The sequence below is a fragment of the Electrophorus electricus genome, chromosome 23 (genome assembly GCF_013358815.1).
Source record: "Electrophorus electricus isolate fEleEle1 chromosome 23, fEleEle1.pri, whole genome shotgun sequence".
Taxonomy (NCBI): Eukaryota; Metazoa; Chordata; class Actinopteri; order Gymnotiformes; family Gymnotidae; genus Electrophorus; species Electrophorus electricus.
The window spans coordinates 4247533-4257783 of NC_049557.1; the positions used below are offsets into that span (position 1 = coordinate 4247533).

Below are 10251 nucleotides of genomic sequence, written 5' to 3' on the forward strand. Positions count from 1 at the left end.
AGGCGATGTTCTAATCATTCCCGCCCTGAGAGGTTGCCCCTCCCCATGACCTCCTACAGCTAAGCAGCCAATGCTGCGTGAAAGCACCATCCATTTCTAATCTAAGGGCCCACCCGTGTGCAGCACAAGTTTCTGTACGGGTGGCTGCAGAGATAGAGCCGCTCATGCAAGCCGTGTGGTTTCTCTTACTTCCTGTAAAACTAGCAAGCCTACACAGATAGACCGTTATTTGTTGTTTGAACTCGTTTTCATACCTGCATTCTCAGCTGTATTGTTTTCAAAGACTCTTCTTCCAAGAATATTTTGTCTTCCAGGACTCATGTGAAAGAGGTATTTTGATTAAAGGTTATAATATTTCTTAAAGGTTTTACTAAAACTGTGTCTTGAAACAGTTTGTTTTCTTCTCTGCTCTCGTATCCTTACCAACTGATAGAACTGAAAACCTACATCAGGGACTATCTTGACAGTTTAGAATAGGCAGTTGATGCCTGAACAAGAAGTGCATTCTACGAATTAGAAAGGTAGAACTCGCACAGCATATTTAAAGAGCACACATCCAAATTGCAGCCTGTTGTTGATGGATGGATGAGAGCAGTAAATGAGAACACTGTATGTTTGTTTTTTGCCAATATAGGATTTTAATATTTTCCAGTAACCATTGTCTATGATTTAAACACCAGTTGGACTCGATATGCATGTTTAGTGAAGCCTAAAGGTTTCTGTTCTGTGTTTGCAGCTGTATGACAATCAGCAATTGCCTCCTAAAAGAGAACAATAACAGAGGTGAATGAACATATGCTACTGTCTACTCATCTAATGATAAATGTAACAATATTTTAATACAACTCTATCCATAGAGAACCTCTACCAATTATTATGCATTCCATGATAAATTCACTAACTTTACAAGGCTCAGATGTTATCAAAGATAAATGGTTGTATGTTGTTTTCAATCACAGAAACATATCTCCAAAAACTGAGATCAGCATCAGTTTGTTTGGGGTTATTTTTGATGAGAGTCAACTGCCATTAAGCATCAGGCTTTAGTCTCCATCAAGCTAAATCACAATGGCCTATCTCGATGGCAACACCAGTCAGCAGTTCGACACTATTGATTATGACCTAAAACATGAACAACGTGCTGTGAAGCACCGAAAGCTTGGGTACCGAAACAATGTCACAATGTGCAGAAGTCCAACGAGAGATTTGGATACAAGATGGATTAAAGGTGAACTGCACCGCAAGAGACAGGAGGAATTTTTAAAGAGACGACCCGCTAGCTGTGGCATGGCAGCTCTGTTATCTACACGGGCAAGACATAATTATACACAAGAGGAAGAGTGGGTGACTCAAAGATCCATGTCATTCAGCCGGCCTTTGACAGAAAGTCAAATATTCAGCTCGGTTAAGCAGGTGAATGGGACTAAACTCCTGTCGTACATTCATTTCACACACAGAAATTGGTCTAGGACAGACAAATGGCTATAACTTTGAGTACTTTAAGCTATTTCCACTCATGACAATATATTCTTTGCACATGTGTGAAGGTACAGAGCTCTTCCTGAGTATCTTTTATATTGTTGACACTGCAGTGTGATTAAAAGTAGTTTTTACCTTAAAGGCAGCAACTGCTTCCTCACTGAATAATGGCAAAGGGTCAGACCTGAAACATGAGGGTGTTCCAGATGCCCTCAAGTCACTTTGGCAAAGAAACAATGTAACGAGGAATGAAGAAGGTTAGCAGGCTTTCTTATGTCTCTACATATCCCAACAGATGAATAACTGCATGAGTATCATTTATGCAAGTGAATATCTTCAAAGCTATATGTTAGTGCTCATGGAAAAGTATTTGGATTCTTTCAGCTCGTCTTAGAGACCTTACTCAACTCAAAAACAACCAGAGGACACTACATGCTGCTAGTGCTCAGACAGAGTAAGTAGGCAGCTTTGTATTATGCTTGTTATCCATCTCCAACAGGTGAATTAATCTCAGGTGATACTTTCAGTCCCTGGTTTGTCATTCCCTTTTTCTTTTCTCATAGGTTGGGTGTCACCACTGTAAAAGATGGGGTAAGGATCATTGTCAGTGTCCTCAGTTCAGTTTACTAAATGCTGGGATGCCAATAATGATCACAGAGTACTTACTTACCAATAAGAAACTGAAGTAACAAAGCATCAAAGTGTCAAATTGACAGGTGTCAGAGTAGTCATTTGGCTCACTGCACATACTCATCTTCTTTCAACTCAAGTCGATTTCTGTTTCTGTTCTCACCAATTCTAGGATGTTGTCCAGTTGGCAAGATATTTGGAGGTAAGTCCATATACATGTTTGTGTTTATATACATTTTTATTTGATCATTTTGCACTGGACAGCATTAGTGTTTGAAAAAACAGCTGTTGCTTGGTGTGTAGTGAAAGTTGTGGTGCATCTCGAAGATAGGCTGTTTTCTCTCTTGCTTTGCAGGAGGCGTTGTATAGAGAGGAGGCTCTCAAAAAGAAGCTAGCCACCTTACAGAAGAGTGCCTCAACACTACTGTGCTCCACTGAGTTGCTGTGGAAGGTACGTTCATCGCTAACATCTTTTATACTGGTTTGCTGCTCAGATTGTTATAATCCCATTGAATCTGTAGTTTTTACATTATTAGTTCTTTATTACACTAGAATTTCTAATCGAATTTCCAAAAAGTATGAAACTGCAAATTGATCGGTATGTTTAATTTGAGCAATGCATATATATATATATATATATATATATATATATATATATATATATATATGTGTATATTTTAATGCTTTCAACTACCAATTGATAAAACCACAAATGTCAATCAGCCAAGTTCAAAGGTGTTTGACCCTAGAAGGGGTCTCTTGAGAATATTTTATTTGAGGAGATTTAAATTAGATTAGATTAGATTAGTTCAGATTTATGTTATTTATCACTTGTCATAAGTTTAAATGGGTTAGAAGGAAGGCTCTGTGGTCACCGGTATCCGGCTGCTGTTTTCTTTTCAGTTAAAAAAAAGAAAAGCAAAAAAAAAAGAAAGACACACTAACTTACTCCAAAAAGAGAGTGCATGTTAGGCATCAGACTGTGTGTTATGGCTGTTGTTCAGTGTAAGATATTGAGATGCTAGAATAATGAGTTGGAACTGTAAAAACTGCGGCATGTTACCTAGCCAAGTTAGGACATTTTGGGGTATTTTACTGTGTTGCATATATTTGCCTTTGAAAAAAAGTATAGTATCCCTATCAGCTTTCTGCAGCATCTGTAACAGACAGAGTTTTGCCATGTAGTCCTTGCCGAAGCATTATATTGAATTGGATATGGTTTCTGAACATGGAACCACGATTCATCTATTCATCTACCCAGAGAAGTGTAAACTATGGAGCAACTGTTCTGAGATAAAACCACAGCTGAGCACGTAAGGGCTGCTCAGTCGTTTTCTCTTGGCATTTCAGAGGAAGCGGCTTCCGCTGTAGCCCTGACTGTGTCATCATGCACTTCCTTTTCCTCCCACAGACTCGCTGCGATGAAGATCTGCTGAAGAGCAAGGTTAAAGCACTGGAGGCTCAGCTGCAGCTTTGCATGAAGGTAAGACCAGGATCCTCCAACCTCTAACATATAAAAAAGGCCAAATGGTATCCAAACTCATGTTTGTGGTGTTGCCCTTAGAGGGTGCCCCAGGATGGAGTGAAAAAGGTGATATTAAAAATGGAGAAGCAGAAAGAGGAGTATGAGCATAAGGCCTTGGAGGCCATTCAAAGGGCCACAGAGGAGAACACAGAGACACAGAGCAAGATGGAGAACCTACAGGTAAGCCGACCACTGGCACCAAGTGCTGTTGCTAAAAAGTAGGGTTCTTACATTGCAGTTTCATAGACAGGAAACTATACAATGGCATAAAGATGCAGTTTTTAACGACTAGGATGTATATCAGAACTACAACAGAATTGCCACAGTCCACTGTTGCTACCGCCCAGGTTTATTTGAAAGAAATAATTTGCGCATATTCTCAGACATTCTGCAAATACTTCTGCCAACTTCTCATGTCTGGACTTACCAGGAGGCACTTCACGCAGCCCAGGCAGAGTCTGTACGGTGGCATAAGCTATATGAGGAGATGAGGGAGAGCTTCAGCCTGCTAAGAAAGAGCCAGGATTTATGCACTGATCAGCTTCTTGAGCTGCAGAATCAGCTCGAGGTGGGTACATATGCACAAGTGGCAGTTCAATGTAAAGCTGCAAAGAGCAATTTTGAGAGCCATGCACTATATGAAAATGTGATGTATGACCTGTCCAGAGTTAAGTAATTAAATGAAAATGTAAGGATGTAGTTAAGATGCATTGATTGTGCAGTTTGGCAATGGATTTACTAATTAGGTTATGTGGATTTTGTAGTTCATTTTAGGGGGTTTATGTGAGGGCAAGTTGAACAAAACCTGTAGTGCAACTGGTCAGTCATACAGCTACTATTTACTTGTAATTGTGTTTTTTAGTGGCAGTGTGTGTAAAACAGTTGTCACATAAATTGTCTGTAAAAGATTATGCATAAAAAACTTCAATAGAATTGAGGACATTTATAGGATATTAGGCTTGCTTTTCACATTGTGTTTCACTGGCCTGTCGTTCATCTATTCTTGACTGTGGCACCTACCTGTTCACTATGTTATTCCACACTAGCCCACAGATATTAAGTGTTTAAGAGACATGTTTCCTCTTATTTAGCATTTCTGTTAGGGAGAAAATGGACATTTAGGAATGCACAGTATACATTACTTACAAGTCGTGTGTGTGTGTGTGTGTGTGTGTGTGTGTGTGTGTGTGTGTGTGTGTGTGTGTGTGTGTGTGTGTGTGTGTGTGTGTGTGTGTGTGTGTGTGTGTGTGTGTGTGTGTGTGTGTGTGTTTAGCGCTCCAGAGAGCAGGAGGAGACCCTGAGAGTACTTTGTGAGTCTCTGCAGCTGGAGGGAGCAGAGCTGCACTCCAGTATCATTCTTCTGCAGCAGGACAACCAAACCTTGAGAGAAGAGTTAGAACATCTCACAGGTACACTTCACACTTTTGCTTAAACTGAGCTTGCCTTACTGACCTTTAACTTTTTGAAGGAGTTCATTTGTTCTGTCTTGCTGATAAGCACTGAGAGATTCATGGGTAATATCACGTAATCTAAAATAGTCATAAGTAAACATGGACAGGTTTGATATTGCTTAATCCTTACAGCGCAAAGTCGTGTATCATGGAACAATATCACAGCAGTGCCAGAGCATCTTCCTAAGATAGATAACCACATAGCAGATCAACTGTGCCAGGTGGAGCAGAGGCTGAGTTTGAAGGAGAATGAGGTAAAGAACCCATTATCAACATCAGTGTGTGTCTCAACTAAATACCATATCCTGTATATTCCAATACAATCTTTCTGATGTGAACCCTGCTAGTAAGCTTAAGAAAGGCTTGTTTCAATAATGTCTTCAATTTTAAATATACATTTCCCAGTCCATTCATGGGGCTCCTCAGGCAGTAAGCATCATAGCTCCCAGCATGACTGTGTCAAGTCCTCAGGGTTTCTGATTGCTTGGCACAGATGTTTTGCAAGCCGAGATAGAGCCAAATTGAGAACTGCACTGTTTGGGTTGTGAAACATTGCCTTAAATGGCAATTGGTGACAGGCCTGTTGTCTTGGTAACCTGGTTATCATTGTAGTGCATGGATTTGAAGGCTGAGCTGGAGACCCTGGAGCAGGAGTGCTATAGTTACCGGAGCCGTCTAGCCCAGTGTCGGGAAGAGCTGAACACACTAAGCGCTCGCAAGAACAGTAGCCGAAACAAGGTAAGAACCTTGTAATTGGAGCAAGATATACTTCATAAGATAAATAGCATGTTTTTTTCATGAAAATAAATCTATGGCTAAAAATGATTTGACTTCATGCAGATTGCATAATTCTTTAATGTGTTGCTGATATGTTTCAAATATATATTTTTTTTTAACTCCAAGAAGAATGCTTACAATCAAGTTCACAAAAACTTGAACTTTTCTTAACATACCATTAAAAGTAATATGTTTATTGAGCTAGTAAATTAGTATTTGTGAGCATTCCTTAATTGATGATAATGCAGATTTTGTTTTCTCTTCATCTCCAGAGATGCTGCTGTGGTTCATATGCCTGCTTGATGTTGTTCCTCATGCTGTTGCTGGTTGTGGTAATGGCTACCGTCTGGATCTGCTATCCTCCAATCAGGGAGCAGCTTCAGGACTTTTACTCTGTAGCTGAGGAAAGAGTAGAAGACTACCTCATGCAGTGGGCTTCTGCACAAAATGCAGTCTGCTTCAAACCTATCTGACAACAGCCACCTTGAAAAGAAATATATATTGAGAGAGAGAAAGATCATTTATATCCACCAATGTCTGTATTTGTTGAATATCATATATTTATTATAATATCGGCCAATTAAAAGTGCATTTATTGTACAATGCATGTCATATGTACACTAGATTATATAGGTTTTCACTGTTCACATTGTACAGTCATATCAGTAGAAAACACTGGCAATTTCTTTCCATCTCTCTAAGGTATTATGGTGACATCAGTTATGTCCCCTATATAATGTTTACTTATAAGGTTTACTTTCAATTTTTTATTGTTTGTACCCCGAAGTAGTGATCTAGAAGTAAATTATTTAGATGTAAAAATTGTTTTCAACTTTAATGTCTATGACCAAATGTACAGATGTTGGCTGATCAATAGCTTGTGACAGAATACAGAATAAAAATGTAATGTGTTTTAAGTCTACATTTATTGATTTATTCCAAATTCAAAGGTAAAAACTGAACAAAAATATCTCATTCAGTAAAAGAGATAATGTGCACCTGGTGGTCCTGAATGCTCACAGAGGCCTCTGTGTCATAATAGGTCACTTGCTGCAGCTTTCCAGATTGACCTATGCTGAAGTGGACAACTGACACAGCACATTTTCAAAAGGACTCTTGCACACATGCATGTGGCCCCTCCCATAGGCCTTTTACTATATTTCCTGTATGATCTAAAGATACCCAAAGACAATAAAGACATGAACTCCACAAACATCACAATATCTGAAGACTGGTCACTTAGGGTAAGTGCTCCATATGAATTTAATATGAATGTAGCTATCCTAACTTTTAGTGTACACGTGGTCATTTTATCATGTAAGAATAGCTTGTTGTAAACATGGAAGTGCACAACTCCTCAGATCTGCTGCAACACGGTGGTTACAAAGTACTAATACTGTCATTCGCCATTATGTAAACAACAGCAAGGGCAGAGACCAACCCTATGTTCTTTGGTACAACTCTATATTTTATTCAATAAATAATTTGCAGTACTGCTAATATTTTTCTATTTGCTACAAGGTGCTGTGAACTATGCGATCCCCTGTCCTGCTGATGTGCTGTTTGGGAGTTTTTATGATAGCTACATCATTCTCTCTGAAAATTTGTGCTTTTAATATCAAAAGTTTTGGGGAAGCAAAAGCCAACAACAAAAATGTTATGGTAATTTTGATCAAGGTAAAACAAAGTAGACAATATTTTTGCAAGGTTCAAACATTCACAAGAAATCTCTATATATTGCTATTATGATAACTACCCCTCTCATTCATTAATATGCTAATATGAATATAATTTTCAGATCATTTCTCGATGTGACTTGACTTTGATTCAGGAGGTGCGAGACTGCAAAGGTGAAGCTATCCCTGCTCTGATGATGATGCTCAATAGGTAGTACATGTTCTGCTCTTTCATCACTGGAAGTCTGTCATGTGTCAAAGCGCCACATCATTTTTATAATGTCCTCTATTTTTCTTATCTTCCACCATGTAGGTTTGACAAATCTCACATGTACGCTCATTTAGAGAGCAAAAGATTGGGAAAAAAGACATACAAAGAACAATACGTGTACATTTACAGGTACCATAAAATATGTGCCTCAAAATCATGATACTGGCATCACTGGCATCTTCCAGTCGCTGGCAAACTTGCAGAATTGACAAAAAACAAACAAACAAAAATTCCCAATACTTTTTACACATACTGCTAAATCTTGCTGTCTCAGGAAAGATATGCTACAGGTGCAAGAGCAATTTTATTATCCCGATCTGAGTGAGAAGAATGAGACTGAAGTGTTTTCCAGACCAGCCCTCATCATACGAATCCATTCCCCCACAACCTGTAAGTGTACAAGATTTTATCATGGCTTTCTCAACAAAGTGACTTTATTATGACCCCCTTTGAAAGTGCCTTCCTCCAAAATTGACATAATTTTACACAACCTGGATGAAGCAGGAGTTGATCAGGAAATCATTTTGTACAGAAAGTGTGTTTTCACCCTCACTTCAGGGCTTGGTATGGAGCTGCTTAAACTTGCATGTTTAATAGGCCTGAGCAATGTAGATATGAACAGACAGATGATGTTTGTAGTGGATCAGAAATGCTAGCCTGCTGAGCCATAAGAAGGAAACAAAGTCTTCAGCGAGGGCATGGACCATCTGCACAACTTAAATTCACCAATATCCCATCCACAGTAGAAACTGCACTGCTGATATGTCAGTAAAAAGCAAACAAACCAAAAGCCAACGCTTTCTTTTGCTAGCATCAATTAATGCTAGTAATGAATTACTTTACAGGGGCATCTCTGTGCTGTATGGTGAGACCAGGACATGAAAAGACTTGAGAAATAAATATAACACGTGCTGAATTGTTATTTTTCATAACCTTAGTAAAGCATGAATTCTGGTAAAGATCACAGTTTTTGTGCTAGCAGAGTTTCTTGAGGTTAATGGATTAACAAGTCTGAACCTAATGGTATGAAAAGAGCAGATGAACCTGTGTTTACCTTATCTATTAATAAGCCCCTAAATGTAGCTTAACCTTACTGTTTTAATATGATATTTGATGGTGACTTTTTTTTTTCTTTTTTCAGTTGTGAAAAACTTTGCCATTATTGGTCATCATACCAGTCCTAAGCATGCCATGAAAGAGATGGAAGAACTTTTTGGAGTCTTCCAAGTTGTCAAGAAGAAGTGGAAAATTGAGGTCAGTCATCACCCTTTCATTCAAAAATGTTTTCCCTCCTATTTTCCTCTTTTTTGAATGTTTTTTAATTTCTCCATGTAGAATGTGATGCTTCTGGGAGATCTGAATGCTGACTGTGGCTATGTCACCATTAAAGGTTTAAAGAACCTCCGACTCAGGAATGATCCAAAGTTCCACTGGCTCATCACAGATGAACAGGACACCACAGTCCGGGACACAACACACTGCGCTTATGACAGGTCTTCACCAAATACCATAACACACATACACACACACACACACGGTTCACATTCTGTTTAAAAATATTATATTGCAAACATATATGGATTTAATATTTCACTTTAGCTAGATGATGCATATAATTTTTGTCTTCGTTTGAGTGTACAGTACATGATCACACAGACACACTGTAATTACAATAATTAGTATTTCTTACTGTAGTTTCTAACTTAGGTTTACTCACATATATAGGAGTAATGTGAGGAGGAGAAATGTTCTAATTCCACCCCATTTCACTTCAGGATAATTGTACATGGCAAAGAACTCATTTCAGGGATTGTGCCGGAATCCGCTCAGCCCTTTGACTTCAGAAAAGAGTTCAGTTTAACTCAGCAAGAGGTACCCTATGGTTTACAGACTGCAGCAAAAGAGGTTATTGATTAACATTGATTAAATTATTCTTCTGTTTCAGGCCTTGGATGTAAGTGACCACTATCCAGTAGAGGTTGACCTAAAGCCAAGCCATCACTATTTTCTCCGCAATGAGCTCTGACCTGACAAGAATCTTAGAAGTGTGTTAGAAATAAATCCAAATCATACACACTGCAATAAAGCATCACAGAGTAGCTATTGAAAATGTGCTTCTTATGCTAACTTTCAAATTAAAAAAAATTGTCTTTATTTATGTGTTTATTTATTGTATTGCTCATTTTTTCTCATGTGTATTGATGATTCATATTCTTATACTACACACAGAGATAGATTTTGAATGTAACATTATTATTATTTGAAAGACATCAGATAGATGGAACCAAAGCAGCTCATCAGGAGCATTTTGTTCTGTACGAAAGCCACTTTGTTTTTTATTTTAAAAAGTTACATGATGTAATAAAGAATATTTTTCAATAAGCATTAGTAAACTGTGGAATACATTTACCTGACACTTTTAGCCAAAATGACTTACAGTTA

At 38.4% G+C, this 10251-nt stretch overlaps 2 protein-coding genes across 3 annotated transcripts; both read left to right on the forward strand.

Annotated features, from left to right (window-relative positions):
* The first annotated feature begins 89 nt into the window (after positions 1 to 89).
* Positions 90 to 6784, forward strand: LOC113581075 (TRAF3-interacting JNK-activating modulator). Its single transcript, XM_027015986.2, has 15 exons — positions 90 to 330; positions 737 to 783; positions 960 to 1413; positions 1622 to 1736; positions 1864 to 1933; positions 2043 to 2070; positions 2282 to 2311; positions 2465 to 2560; positions 3521 to 3592; positions 3674 to 3814; positions 4065 to 4202; positions 4908 to 5043; positions 5218 to 5339; positions 5698 to 5823; positions 6135 to 6784. The coding sequence occupies exons 3-15, from the start codon at positions 1069 to 1071 to the stop codon at positions 6333 to 6335; spliced, it is 1620 nt and encodes a 539-aa protein (XP_026871787.2). The 5' UTR covers positions 90 to 330; positions 737 to 783; positions 960 to 1068; the 3' UTR covers positions 6336 to 6784.
* A 264-nt stretch (positions 6785 to 7048) lies between these two features.
* Positions 7049 to 10080, forward strand: dnase1l1l (deoxyribonuclease I-like 1-like). Of its 2 annotated transcripts, XM_027016052.2 has the most exons (9): positions 7049 to 7106; positions 7384 to 7539; positions 7661 to 7749; positions 7852 to 7938; positions 8084 to 8199; positions 8951 to 9063; positions 9145 to 9302; positions 9585 to 9681; positions 9755 to 10080. In XM_027016052.2, the coding sequence occupies exons 2-9, from the start codon at positions 7396 to 7398 to the stop codon at positions 9833 to 9835; spliced, it is 885 nt and encodes a 294-aa protein (XP_026871853.2). In that variant the 5' UTR covers positions 7049 to 7106; positions 7384 to 7395; the 3' UTR covers positions 9836 to 10080. The 2 variants fall into 2 exon arrangements, with proteins under 2 accessions (XP_026871853.2, XP_026871854.2); XM_027016053.2 differs by lacking the exon at positions 9585 to 9681 and having other exon boundaries at positions 9755 to 9813.
* The last annotated feature ends 171 nt before the right edge of the window (positions 10081 to 10251 follow it).

Coding starts and splice junctions, on each gene's coding strand:
- LOC113581075 (XM_027015986.2), top strand. CDS start 1,069: ATGGCCTATCTCGATGGCAACACCAGTCAGCAGTTCGACACTATTGAT. Junction 2,312..2,464: donor AGTTGGCAAGATATTTGGAG/GTAAGTCCATAT, acceptor CTTGCTTTGCAG/GAGGCGTTGTATAGAGAGGA. Junction 3,815..4,064: donor GCAAGATGGAGAACCTACAG/GTAAGCCGACCA, acceptor TGGACTTACCAG/GAGGCACTTCACGCAGCCCA.
- dnase1l1l (XM_027016052.2), top strand. CDS start 7,396: ATGCGATCCCCTGTCCTGCTGATGTGCTGTTTGGGAGTTTTTATGATA. Junction 9,064..9,144: donor AGAAGAAGTGGAAAATTGAG/GTCAGTCATCAC, acceptor TTCTCCATGTAG/AATGTGATGCTTCTGGGAGA. Junction 9,303..9,584: donor ACACACTGCGCTTATGACAG/GTCTTCACCAAA, acceptor ATTTCACTTCAG/GATAATTGTACATGGCAAAG.